At 40.5% G+C, this 14,872-nt stretch overlaps 3 protein-coding genes across 3 annotated transcripts; all 3 read right to left on the reverse strand.

The window, feature by feature from the left end:
• Positions 1-599: 599 nt before the first annotated feature.
• Positions 600-1,556, reverse strand: LOC109142627 (odorant receptor 131-2-like). The gene has a single exon (XM_027273767.1). It carries the CDS (start codon positions 1,554-1,556, stop codon positions 600-602), a length of 957 nt encoding a protein of 318 aa, XP_027129568.1.
• A 4,380-nt stretch (positions 1,557-5,936) lies between these two features.
• On the reverse strand, positions 5,937-6,893 carry LOC109139617 (odorant receptor 131-2-like). The gene has a single exon (XM_019263682.2). It carries the CDS (start codon positions 6,891-6,893, stop codon positions 5,937-5,939), a length of 957 nt encoding a protein of 318 aa, XP_019119227.2.
• Positions 6,894-12,087: 5,194 nt separating this feature from the next.
• LOC109139616 (odorant receptor 131-2-like) lies at positions 12,088-13,314 on the reverse strand. Its single transcript, XM_027273774.1, is given in 3 exon segments — positions 12,088-13,095; positions 13,097-13,152; positions 13,311-13,314. Coding segments are annotated over 3 exon segments (1,068 nt in total).
• Between the last annotated feature and the right edge of the window lie 1,558 nt (positions 13,315-14,872).

A 14,872-nucleotide genomic window follows, 5' to 3' on the forward strand; every position in this document is an offset into this window, starting at 1 on the left:
GATAAAACAACATAAAACCTACTGTTGTGAGAAACAGAGATGATGGTTGCGCTGTCACATTCCAGCAAAGAGTAGGAGAGAAAATAGCTCTCCATACATCTATTATGTCATATGCTACTTCAGTACACCTGAGAACACATCTAACCATGATATAATGTTTTATATAAACAACAATAATAGGACACTCAAATAAGTTATATAGCATACTAAAAAAAACAGACAATATATGTAAAAGCACAATTGACAACAATGCATGATTTGTGAACAGAGCCATTATAACATATATGGGGAAAGTAAGCTGACATTCATGTGTGTCTCTGTGTGTCAGCATTGTTGTTCTTCCTAGGTTTATTATTATATTTTACAAATATAACAACCCTGTTTCTCGCCCAATGTCAGCTGGGATAGATATAGTTACAGATAATGTATGTATGTACAAATAAAACAAGTTTTCATGTAAAACATAACTTTAGCAAAATGTCTTTAGATTTTTAAATACTATGTGTGATATATGTGATACCTTTTCAATGTAGTTATCAAACATTGTTTGAGTGATCAACATGCAAGATTTTATGCATCAAGACACAATTGCAGTAGGGTTAAATATGTTTGCTGAGATGACTAAGTCGACAACAGAGATAGTACATTAGGACAGGTCTGATGGTCTGATCTCTGAGCCCATATATAAGGGAACTCAGACATCTTGGTAGAATATAAATAAACACATATAAAATACTTTTGATGCGTACCATTAGTAATCTTTGTAGGGTTGTTGAGAGTGATACAATAATAGGGTCATGCATAGTCGACAAAAGAGTGAGGCCCAGCTGCATCAGATGCAGCAGCACTGTGTTACGAGCCTTATGAGCTGAAGCTTGGTCTGTGGAGGCTGACCTGGCTGCTACCATCACACCAACATAGGAGCAAGTGACTGCCACACCAGCTGACAGAAACACAAAACCAGTATATGCTTTGTCATAAATATTAGACATTGGCCCAAGTAACATTGCTGTGCCAGAGCAAACATCTGTCATCTGCAAGCTCTGCGGCTGATCAAACAGAAAATTTAACAGCAAAAGAACTCGAATGAGGACATTTAGTGAACTGAAAGCCCAAACCACAATGATAGCTACTGCTGTGTTTCTGACAGTGATGATGGTAGCATGCCTCAGTGGGTAGCACACAGCTACATATCTCTCCAAACACATTACCACCAACGTGAGAGGGGAGATTTCATTTGTGAGTCTGTTGAGCATGGTGAGAACACCACATACAGGATATGTTGGAAATATTCTACAAACTGCCATTATGTACAGTAACTCACTGAGTCCCAGCATTACAGTGTCTGCAAAAAGGAGGTTATACAGAAGAATGTAACGGGAGGTCTCACAAAACACAGCTTTACTTCTCAGGGTGAATAACATGATCCCGTTAATGAAGAGACACAGACAGCATGGCATTCCAATTAGGGAGGAAAACACCACTCTCTCCAGTAATCCCTGATACTGCTGTCCAATAGTGATGTTGAGAGTCTGAGACTGATTTGCATACAGCATCTTGGAGAAAAAAAATTAAGAAAAAATATCAATGTGAAACTGTTGATATAATTGAAGTACAAAAGCAAAACAATCTTTTTCCAATTTGTATATCTAGAACCGCGAGAATATTTAAAAATATAACCTGAATTCATCCACATACATTTTCCCTGCTTGTTTCCATGTAAGCAGAGCTGGTCTGCATTGCTTTCCTTCCTTGACATGTGATTAATGAGCTCTGTCCTCACCCCTACTTCACCTGACACCATCAGCATATCACATCACGCTAGTTTGAATAAATATTGTTCCTCGATGATGTAATCCCTCTACCACCATCTCTTCAATCTCCTGCTCCAACAAACTGGGAGTACTTTAGGGACTAAAGATTTGGAGAAATAGAAACCAAATGCAGACAGATTAGTCTCCGCCATGGCTGTTTGACTGCAGTGCATTGGGAGAAATTTATACAAATTACACGTTTGAACCCAGACTGGCTGACTCAAGGACAGACAGTCCAGATCATGAAAGATCCCCAGAAGGGTCCAATCCCATCCAACTATCGGCCAGTCACTTGCCTCTGTACAACATGGAAGCTCCTGTCAGGCATCATAGCAGCTAAGATGAATAGGCACATGGCCCAATACATGAGTGGGTTCAGGTAGGAATTGGCGGCAATACCAGGGGAGCCAAACACCAGATAGAGCAGTCACCCAAGACTGCAAGACCAGACAGACCAACCTGTGCACCACCTGGACTGACTATAAGAAAGCCTACGATTCAATGCCGCACACATGGATACTGGAATGCCTGGAGATGGACAATATCAACAGGATACTAAAAGCCTTCACAAAGAACTCAATGGGACTGTGGTGAACCACTAGTGCAGAATATACCAAGGTGATGCACTATCCCCACTGCTGTTCTGTATAGGCCTGAACCCCCTTAGTCAGATCATCAGGAAGAGCGGCTACCAATACCGGTTCCGAAGTGGAACAACCATCAGCCACCTCCTCTACATGGATGACATCAAGATGCATGCCAGGAATGAGAGAGATATCGACTCACTGATCCACCTCACCAGGATCTACAGCAATGACATCGGAATGACATTCGAGTTAGAGAAGTGTGGTCGGATGGTATCAAAGAGAGGGAAGATGATCAGAACCAAGTGGGTTGAAATACCAGGAGGTCACATTGCAGACATACAGGACAGCTACAAATACCTTGGGATCCTGCAGGCAAATGGCAACCATGAAGAAGCAGCTAGGAAATTAGCCACAGCTAAGTACCTACAAGGGTGAGGCAGATCCTGAAGAGAACAATGGTCCTTGCCATCAACACGTACACACTGCCAGTCATCAGATACCCCGCTGACATAATAAGCTGGCCAAAGGAGGAGACAGAAGCCACGGATATCAAGACACAAAGCTCCTCACAATGCACGGAGGGTTTCACCCCAAATCCAGCAGCCTGAGGCCATACACCAAGTGAAGCGAGGGAGGTCGAGGACTGTTGAGCATCAAAACCAGCATCCAGGATAAAACAAACAAGATCCAGGAGTACATCAGAAAGATGGCCCCCATATACGAGCTGCTAAGTGAATGCCACAGGCAGCAGAAACCCAATGGTGCAGAAGAGGATGATGAACCATCATGGAGGAACAAGCCGCTGCATGGCATGTATCACAGACAAATTGAAGATGTGGTTGACATCAAGAAATCCTACCAATGGCTGGAAAAGGCCGGACTGAAAGACAGCACAGAAACACTAATCATGGCAACACAAGAATGGGCACTCAGTACAAGATCAATAGAGGTGGGGATCTACCACACCAGACAGGACCTGAAGTGCAGACTGCACAAAGATGCTCCTGAGACAGTTCAGCACATAATAGCAGGGTGTAAGATGCTGGCAGGTAAAGCATACATGGAACACCATAACCAAGTGGCTGGCATAGCAATCCCAGATACTGTTGTTCAGTAGTGATGTTTAGAGCATGAGACTGATTTACATAGGACATCATAGAGAAACAGTTAAAATGAACAAAACTAAAGACAAACCTGTAAGTGAAACACAAAATAACAACAATGTTGTCCAGTTTGGACTGCTAGAACACTGAGGACATGCCATCCTAAGAGGGCAAATGTCTGTTATTTTCACATACAAAACTAAGATGGTCTGCAGATATTTTGCCATGTAAACAGACCAGGCCTGCAGGGTTTGACTGTACTTCACCCAACACCATCAGCTTGTCATGCCATGTTAGTATTGTTAAAATATTAGGTGATGTAATCTGCCTACTACCACCTCATCAATTCTCTAATCCAATGAAGATTCAGAGAAACAGAAACCAGATGGGACCAGAGTATAGGCTGTTACAGGAATTTTAGGGAAAACCCTTGAATAGGAGGACTGGATTCAAAGTATCGACATTTAAGTTGAATTTATTGTTCTTGCACAAGAAGGAGCGTTTCATAGTGCAACATACAAAAGGGGTTACAGAGAAAAAGGCTCCCTGTGGAGCTCTACCAGTTGGTCCTTCTACAATCGATAATGGGCTGTCTTAAACCTCTGCAAATTGTTAACAGATAATTTGCATATATAGCATCTAAATGTCTTTCTTTTCCCTTAATCAGTAGTCAGCATATCCCCAATCTAAATGTCACCTCTCTGATCCTTGCTTTGTTCTAGATTTCCCTATTTATACATTAACCTGAACTTTACCTTACCCTGCCAGCCTCAGCAAAACATAAATAAAGGGAAGTGCCCTCAAGACATATAATAAATAGGAACACACACACACATCGTATGATTTAGAACATCTGTATAGCAGTGTAATCTTAATTTTTATAACATAGGCTCTGACCTGAATGTTTGCTTGTAGTTCATTTGTAGAGATGTCTATTAATTTCATGTGTTCTATGCATGTTAAAAACATTTTAGCATGCTTTAAACAGAAATTCTTTTTTTGATTTCTCTGTGGAAAACAACCAGCCCTCTTCATGTGTTTATCATTAATCAGAGAAACGTACTTTGTTGAAGTAGTTCGATCTCCCCTTTCTGATGTCTGCAATGACACAACATATTGAAAAATGCTCAGAACATTTTCAAAGACCCCAAGCTCACATATTTAAATTATTTGTTTTTTCCTGAGTAGCAATCCAAAACCCAAATTGAAAGCTAAGGAAAGCTTCACATATACATTTATATTACATTTTAAATTATGCTGTGACTCAGATTGTCTGTTGATTAGTGCTGCTGATCATTATTTTCATCTTTTATGGATTACATTATTAAACTTCCATTTATACGTTTCTTTCATTTTTGTGGAGGCCATAAGAAACATTACTAGAGGATGGGGCTATGAGGCCATAGTTGATGGTAGAGGTTAAATGATTGATCAGTTGACATGCTACTTAGATATGTACTTAGCAGGTCCCACAGTTTCTTGTTGTCTGCTGGCAGTTTCTCACATTATTGCAGTCACAGCCTTTTGGCCTGTGAGGGCTGGTGTCTAATGCATATTTTGGATCTCTTTAAAACTGCAAAATAAAAATACAAAATGTCAAACGGAGCTGACACAAAACAGTTTTTTTCAATATATTCATTATTTAATAATTTGACTTAGTTTGTAACAATTTTCTATATTATTCCACATTGAAATGGTCAGCAACATTTAAATGTGGAGTGTATTTCAAAGCAAAGAAATCATGTATTTCAAATGTGGAGTGTATTTCAAAGCAAAGAAATCATGTATTTCACAAAGCGCAGACAGAACCTGATATTCACCATGAAGGATTGAAAGGATAAAACAACATAAAACCTACTGTTGTGAGAAGCAGAGATGATGGTTGCGCTGTCACATTCCAGCAAAGAGTAGGAGAGAAAATAGCTCTCCATACATCTATTATGTCATATGCTACTTCAGTACACCTGAGAACACATCTAACCATGATATAATGTATTATATAAACAACAATAATAGGACATTCAAATAAGTTATATAGCATACTAAAAAAACAGACAATATATGTAAAAGCACAATTGACAACAATGCATGATTTGTGAACAGAGCCATTATAACATATAGAGGGAAAGTAAGCTGACATTCATGTGTGTCTCTGTGTGTCAGCATTGTTGTTCTTCCTAGGTTTATTATTATATTTTACAAATATAACAACCCTGTTTCTCGCCCAATGTCAGCTGACATAGATATAGTTACAGATAATGTATGTATGTACAAATAAAACAAGTTTTCATGTAAAACATAATTAGCAAAATGTCTTTAGATTTTTAAATACTATGTGTGATATATGTGATACCTTTTCAATGTAGTTATCAAACATTGTTTGAGTGATCAACATGCAAGATTTTATGCATCAAGACACAATTGCAGTAGGGTTAAATATGTTTGCTGAGATGACTAAGTCGACAACAGAGATAGTACATTAGGACAGGTCTGATGGTCTGATCTCTGAGCCCATATATAAGGGAACTCAGACATCTTGGTAGAATATAAATAAACACATATAAAATATTCTTGATGCGTACCATTAGTAATCTTTGTAGGGTTGTTGAGAGTGATACAATAATAGGGTCATGCATAGTCGACAAAAGAGTGAGGCCCAGCTGCATCAGATGCAGCAGCACTGTGTTACGAGCCTTATGAGCTGAAGCTTTGTCTGTGGAGGCTGACCTGGCTGCTACCATCACACCAACATAGGAGCAAGTGACTGCCACACCAGCTGATACAAACACAAAACCAGTATATGCTTTGTCATAAATATTAGACATTGGGCCAAGTATCACTGATATGCCAGAGCAAAAATCTGTCATCTGCAAGCTCTGCGGCTGATCAAACAGAAAATTTAACAGCAAAAGAACTCGAATGAGGACATTCAGTGAACTGAAGGCCCAAACCACAATGATAGCTACTGCTGTGTTTCTGACAGTGATGATGGTAGCATGCCTCAGTGGGTAGCACACAGCTACATATCTCTCCAAACACATCACCACCAGTGTGAGAGGGGAGATTTGATTTGCAAGACCAGCAAGCATAGCAAGAACACCACATACAGGATATGTTGGAAGTATTCTACAAACAGCCATTATGTACATTAACTGACTCAATGCCAGCAGAACAGTGTCTGCAAAAAGAAGGTTATACAGAAGAATGTAACGGGAGGTCTCACGAAACACAGCTTTACTCCTCAGGGTGAATAACATGATCCCGTTAATGAAGAGACACAGACAGCATGGCATTCCAATTAGGGAGGAAAACACCACTCTCTCCAGTAATCCCTGATACTGCTGTCCAATAGTGATGTTGAGAGTCTGAGACTGATTTGCATACAGCATCTTAGAGAAAAAAATTAAGAACAAATATCAATGTGAAACTGTTGATATAATTGAAGTACAAAAGCAAAACAATATTTTTCCAATTTGTATTTCTAGAACAGCGAGAATATTTAAAAATATAACCTGAAGTCATCCACATACATTTTCCCTGCTTGTTTCCATGTAAGCAGAGCTGGTCTGCATTGCTTTCCCTCCTTGACATGTAATTTATGAGCTCTGTCCTCACCCCTACTTCACCTGACACCATCAGCATGTCACATCACGCTAGTTTGAATAAATATTGTTCCTCGATGATGTAATCTCTCTACCACCATCTCTTCAATCTCCTGCTCCCACAAACTGGGAGTACTTCAGGGACTAAAGATTTGGAGAAATAGAAACCAAATGCAGACAGATTAGTCCCCGCCATGGCTGTTTGACTGCAGTGCATTGGGAGAAATTTATACAAATTACACGTTTGAACCCAGACTAGCTGACTCAAGGACAGACAGTCCAGATCATGAAAGATCCCCAGAAGGGTCCAATCCCATCCAACTATCGGCCAGTCACTTGCCTCTGTACAACATGGAAGCTCCTGTCAGGCATCATAGCAGCTAAGATGAATAGGCACATGGCCCATTACATGAGTGGGGGTCAGGAAGGAATACACTTAGGTATACACTTAGTCTAAAATTTGTGGGTTTGTGTCAGTACCACACTTAAAATAACACCAACTAACCCTTTAAATCCAAGTGATTGTTCACTGATTAATGGCAGCTTTATTTGTTGTACATGTAGACAAATGAATGAATGAATGTTCACACTCAAAAGGAAATTGCAGACATGTAAAATCATCAGCCAACATTTTAATAATTTCACCAGCAGTAATGTCTCCTGACTTTAAAAAATAAAAATGAACAGACAAAATAACAGAAATCATGTGAGTGCACTGGTACAGAGAAACTGTAGGAAGTAAAATAGCAATACCAGGGGAGCCAAACACCAGATAGAGCAGTCACCCAAGACTGCAAGACCAGACAGATTGCACCACCTGGACTGACTACAAGAAAGCCTACGATTCAATGCCGCACACATGGATACTGGAATGCCTGGAGATGGACAATATCAACAGGATACTAAGAACTTCACAAAGAACTCAATGGGACTGTGGAGAACCACTAGTGTGGAATATACCAAGGTGATGCACTATCCCCGCTGCCGTTCTGTATAGGCCTGAACTCCCTTAGTCAGATCATCAGGAAGAGCGGCTACCGATACCGGTTCTGAAGTGAAACAACCATCAGCCACCTCCTCTACATGGATGACATCAAGTGTATGCCAGGAATGAGCAAGATATCAACCCACTGATCCACCTCACCAGGATCTATAGCAATGACATCGGAATGACATTTGGGTTAGAGAAGTGGGTTTGGATGGTAACAAAGAGAGGGATGACACGGAAGCTCCTCACAATGCGCAGAGGGTTTCACCCCAAATCCAGCACCCTGAGGCCATACACTAAGCGAAGCAAGGGAGGCCGAGGACTGGTCAGCATCAGAACCAGCATCCAGGATGAAACAAACAAGATCCAGGAGTACATCAGGAAGATGGCCCCCAAAGACGAGCTGCTAAGTGAATGCCTCAGGCAGCAGAAACCCAATGGTGCAGAAGAGGATGATGAACCATCATGGAGGAACAAGCCGCTGCATGTCATGTACCACCGACAAATTGAAGAAGTGGCTGACATCAAGAAATCCTACCAATGGCTGGAAAAGGCCGGATTGAAAGACAGCACAGAAACACTAATCATGGCAGCACAAGAACAGGCACCTGAGGTGCAGGCTGTGCTAAGATGCTGGCAGGTAAAGCATACATGGAACACCATAACCAAGTGCCTGGCATAATGTACAGGAACATCTGGAGGAAGACACCTCCTAAGGTGGTTGAGAATGACCAAGCCAAGATACTGTGGGACTTCCTAATCCAGACCAACAAGCTGGTGATGGCTAACCAACCAGACATCGTGGTGGTGGACAAACAACCGAAGAAGGCTGTGTTGATAGACGTAGCAATTCCAAGTGACAGCAATATCAGGAAGAAGAAACACCAGAAGATCGAGAAATACCACAGGCTGAAAGAGGAGTTAGAGAAGATGTGGGGAGTAAAGGCAACAGTGGTGCCAGTGGTAATCGGAGCACTGGGAGCTGTGACCCACAAACAGGAGGAGTGGCTACAGCAGATTCCAGGTACAACACCTGAGGTCTCTGTCCAGAAGTGTGCAGTCCTAGGAATGGCTAAGATACTGCGCAGAACCCTCAAGCTCCCAGGCCTCTGGTAGAGGATCCGAGCTTGAGGAAGACACACCATCCAATTTAGGGTTAGAAGGGGATTTTTTTTATATTTTTTTACATCAAAGTGCTCTTCATCTGCCTGCTTTCCAGGCTTACAAGTCAAAAATAACTTCTAAGCAAACATGAGCATGGACCTTGAAACAAACCGCAATGATAGCTCTTTCTATTAATCTAATCTTAATATGATATAATCTAATGGGAATGCTAGCGAGGAGATCACAGCAGTGTCCAGAAACAAAACTATTTTAAAAAAGCAGCAGAATTAAGTTGCTCAAGTTATTAAATCCTGTCAGTTAGAAGAGGCTCAATGGGATCATCATCCATTTGCCTGATACGTAGACTGCTGGTAGTCCAGCAAGAGATCTGTGATGTCTTTCAGGTACGTCAACACCAGTCCTTCAAAGGTCTGCATGACTACAGATGTCAGGGTGTAGTCAGTCAGTCCTGTGGTGGTGGGTTTTTTGGGGATCAGAATTATTGTGGAATGTGGCAGGAGCCTGACTCACTTCTGGAGTTAGCCTAAACTGGACATTTAAGACCTCACTTCACAGCCATGGAGGTTGTTGCTTCCTAATCCCTTATGACTTCAGTCTCAGTGATAAATTAGTGCATTGGTTCAATGACATAAATGACTGACTAGGTTTTTGTCAAGATAGACATTCATTGCTAGCTGAACAGTGGGCTGTGCAAGATTTTGAATATTTGTGTGTTGTGTGTTTCATGTTGCCTGCTGACAATTTCCACCATTATTGAATTCACACTCTTTTGACCTGTGAGTGCTCTTAGAAGTTCTTTAATGTGCAAAATATCTGTGGAGGCTGCGTGGTGCATCAACTGCAGGAGAGAGGTGAGGAGAGCAGCGCCAGGTGAGACTGATTAGCACACCTGCATCCTGTTTTTTTTTTTTTATAATTATTTGTTTGGCCTTTTTGTTTTTATTGATAGTACAGCTGGAAATCATGGGGAGAGAGATGGAAAGTGACATGCGGGAATGGGCCACACAGGTTCAGAAGTCGAACCTGGGCCTCCGCAGCGAGCCTTCGCATGTGGGGCGGCAGCTTAAGCTACCGAGCTAAACACCTAAACAATCCCGTTTTTAACACAGGGAAGATGAGCCGAACACAAACACATGAAAAAGGAGGAACCGAAAGGTTGCGAAAGCCTGCAGAACGACTCTGACCCCTAAAATATACTGCATGCGGAACGGCTCTGCTCCGTAACGACTGCGTAATCCGCTGTCCGCCAACTCACACATAATCCGTTTGTGATGTGCTCAGTGGCGTCTCCGCCGGCCACCGAGCGTCACAAGAACGCACGAGATCTCGCTAATTCACGCATAATCGCACGATATTGCCAGCTGTAGTCTCTTTGACTCCTGCAATGGCATTCCATGCTGCATCTTGTTTCTGGTGTCTTTATAAAAAGGATGTGAGGTGTCATAAATTATTACGTCTAAAAACCCCTCACCTGTTGACTTTAGGTTGGCCCCGCCCATCATGACGTGTTCTTGTAATGAAACTCGATCCACATGTGAACACAGAGTATTTTATTTTGAAGATAAACCAGGGTTTTATTTTGTATTTTGTAGCTGATTTCCTTCCCCGCGGAGGGCTGCCAGATGCCGCAGTTGTTCCGGAGCCGTGACACAGCGGGGACGGAGACTGTGTGAGCTGACACACGGACTAACATCCGTTCCGGAGCCGTTCCGCATGCACTGTATTTTAGGGGTAAGAGTGTGTGTAGCTGTGATCTATAATAAAAACCCTAAGATCCGGTAGAACTCTCTAAGTGTCTCTGTTGACACAATGTCAAATGGAGCTGACATGTAATTGCTTTTATATTTTGACACAATGTCAAATGGAGCTGACATGTAATTGCTTTTATATTTACTTTAGTTTGTAACAGTTTTCTACATTATTCTACACTGCACTGACCAAAAAAATCATCCACGTAGAAGTGGAGTACACTGAGGGACGATGTCACAAAACTATTGAAAGTCTTTTGTGGCCTCCACAGTCTTTATTAAAACCTGAGCAAACTCAACTTAGGGTTTGCTAAGACCATAATAATGCAATTTCCTCGTGCTACAATGCATTCTTTGTGAAAATGGTACTGTGAGCTTTCAGTCATTTTCATCAGTCATTATAGCATATAGAGGGAAAGTAAGTGGATGTGCATGTGTGTCTCTGTGTTGGTTGTTATTCCTTGGTTTATTATTTACCACTTGGACCTTCAAGTAATTTAAATCACAGAGCCATTATATCATATACAGTAGAGGGGAAGTAATTTGACATGCATGTGTGTCTCTGTGTTAGTGCTGCTGAGATTCCTAGGTTCATTATTATATTTTACAAACACAATCATTTTTATATAGAACATAATTTCTATAATAACAAAGTTTTTAAAATACTATTTGTGATATGTGTCTACCTTTTAAAAAATGTATCAAATATTGTTAGTTATCAACATACAAGATTTTATGCAGCAAGACACCATTGCAGTGGGATTAAATGTGTTTAAAAACTGAAACTGAGCAGGGATAAGGTATGCATAGACATTATATTCTCTTTATTCTTTCCAATTGCAAGCACCAAAGAACACTGAATTCAAGTCTGGCTATGGGCTGACCAGAGAAAACATATAATCTTGCTCCAAAACTAAGCCTACCATTATTTTTTTTCATGTAATGATATTAAACATTATGCTCTACAGTAGGCCCTAAATGCCATGAATAAGTACTGCAAATGCATTTTGGGTTGTTGTGTAATTTTCTCATATTTTTAAATAAACACATTGAATTTTGTGCAAAATCAATATTTGTCTCTGAAGAAAACCTTAAATCATTTACTATAATTTGTAGGACCTCAGCCTTTGTGGAGACGTTTCAGTCGACAGCAGAGATAGTACATGAGGACAGGTCTGATAGTTTGATCTCTGAGCCCATAGATGAAAGAACTCAGACATCTTGGGAGAATATAAATAAACACATAAAAAATACTCTTGATGCGTACAATTATTAATCTTTGTAAGGTTGTTGAGAGTGATACAATAATAGGGTCATGCATAGTCGACAAAAGAGTGATGCCCAGCTGCACCAGATGCAGCAGCACTGTGTTACGAGCCTTATGAGCTGAAGCTTTGTCTGTGGAGGCTGACCTGGCTGCTACCATCACACCAACATAGGAGCAAGTGACTGCCACACCAGCTGATACAAACACAAAACCAGTATATGCTTTGTCATAAATATCAGACATTGGCCCAAGTAACATTGCTATGCCAGAGCAAACATCTGTCATCTGCAAGCTCTGCAGCTGATCAAATGGAAAATTTAACAGCAAAAGAACTCGAATGAGGACATTTAGTGAACTAAAAGCCCAAACCACAATGATAGCTACTGCTGTGTTTCTGACAGTGATGATGGTAGCATGCCTCAGTGGGTAGCACACAGCTATATATCTCTCCAAACACATCACCACCAGTGTGAGAGGGGAGATTTCATTTGTGAGTCTGTTAAGCATGCTGAGAACACCACATACAGGATATGTTGGAAATATTCTAGAAACTGCCATTATGTACATTAACTGACTCAATGCCAGCAGAACAGTGTCTGCAAAAAGGAGATTATACAAAAGAATGTAACGGCAGGTCTCACGAAACACAGCTTTACTCCTCAGGGTGAATAACATGATCCCATTAATGAAGAGGAACAGACAGCATGGCATTCCAATCAGTGTGGAAAACACCACTCTTTCCAGTAATCCCTGATACTGTTGTTCAGCAGTGATGTTAAGAGTCTGAGTCTGATTTCCATATGACATTTTAGATGAAAATTTAACACCAAAAATACATTTGTTACCTGTTGATGTATTTGAAGCACAATTTTCTCTGGTTTCTATTGCTAAAACAGTGAGAACATTCACCAACAAAACCTGAAATTATCTACGTACATTTTTCTTGCTTATTTCCACTGAAGCATAGCCTTCCTTCCTTTATGAGACCTGCCCTCACCTACTTCAACTGACACTTAAATATTATTCATGGATGATGTAATCTCTCTACCGTCACTTCTTCAGTCCTCTGCTCCTACGCATTGGGAGTAATTTAGAGACTTCGAGATTTGGAGAAATAGAATCTAAACGCACACAATTAGGCCCTAGAACTGCTGTTTGGTTGCAGTTATTGTGAAAAAAAAAACAGATAAATTCCTGCTTTATCTGTACATTTGTTTCATGCATTTATGTCCACTATCATTTATCAGACAAATGCCTACACTCATTTTTTTTTTGTATAGGTTTTATATTGGTTTAATATAAATCAACTAATAAACTCAATGTCAAGCATGTAATAAGATTTATGTTATAGTACCAATAAACTCAAGGTGCTTCCACTGCACAGTAGTGTAGTAGTAACCAGATTTATGCATTCAATATTAATAAAGACAATTAGATAGGTTGAATATAAATCAAGTAATAAATTAAATGTGAAGCAAGTATTAAGATTTATGTAGTAGTTCTAATAAACTCCAAATAACTGAATTTAATTTCACTGTTGGGTTTGGGCAAACAAATTGTCTTTATTAATATTGAACCTGGTCACACACGGGCTACAAAAACTGTGTAATCATTTTATGAAATAATAATAAAACTTTAAATAACACCAGTATATGCTTTGTCATAAATATAAGACATTGGCCCAAGTAACATTGCTATGTCAGAGCAGACGTCTGGCATCTGCAAGCTCTGCAGCTGATGAAATGAAAAATTTAACAGCAAAAGAACTTGAATGAGGACATTTAGTGAACTGTAATTGTACTTTAGTTATGAATGGACTATACCTGATAAAACACAAGTGCACTTTCTGTATTTGACAAAATGTTAAAAAATAACTCTGCCTAATGTACATTTGGGGGTTTATAAAGCTCATATCTAACAGTAATTAAAGGATTACAGTTACATTGATTGATTGTGTCCTGTGGCTCTGACAGAAGAATGTAACGGGAGGTCTCACGAAACACAGCTTTACTTCTCAGGGTGAATAACATGATCCTGTTAATGAAGAGACACAGACAGCATGGCATTCCAATTAGGGTGGAAAACACAATATGATGTACAATATCAACAGGATACTAAGAGCCTTCACAAAGAACTCAATGGGACTGTGGAGAACCAATAGTGCAGAGTATACCAAGGTGATGCACTATCCTCACTGCTGTTCTGTATAGGCATGAACCCCCTTTGTCAGATCATCAGGAAGAGCGGCTACCGATACCGGTTCTGAAGTGAAACAACCATCAGCCACCTCCTCTACATGGATGACATCAAGTGTATGCCAGGAATGAGCAAGATATCAACCCACTGATCCACCTCACCAGGATCTATAGCAATGACATCAGAATGACATTTGGGTTAGAGAAGTGTGTTTGGATGGTAACAAAGAGAGGGATGACATGGAAGCTCCTCACAATGCACAGAGGGTTTCACCCCAAATCCAGCACCCTGAGGCCATACACTAAGCGAAGCAAGGGAGGCCGAGGACTGGTCAGCATCAGACACAGCATCCACGATCAAACAAACAAGATCCAGGAGTACATCAGGAAGATATCCCCCAAAGACGAGCTGCTAAGTGAATGCCTCAGGCAGCAGAAACCCA

This window comes from Larimichthys crocea, chromosome XXII (genome assembly GCF_000972845.2).
Source record: "Larimichthys crocea isolate SSNF chromosome XXII, L_crocea_2.0, whole genome shotgun sequence".
NCBI classification, from domain to species: Eukaryota; Metazoa; Chordata; class Actinopteri; family Sciaenidae; genus Larimichthys; species Larimichthys crocea.

Coding starts and splice junctions, on each gene's coding strand:
- LOC109142627 (XM_027273767.1), bottom strand. CDS start 1,556: ATGCTGTATGCAAATCAGTCTCAGACTCTCAACATCACTATTGGACAG.
- LOC109139617 (XM_019263682.2), bottom strand. CDS start 6,893: ATGCTGTATGCAAATCAGTCTCAGACTCTCAACATCACTATTGGACAG.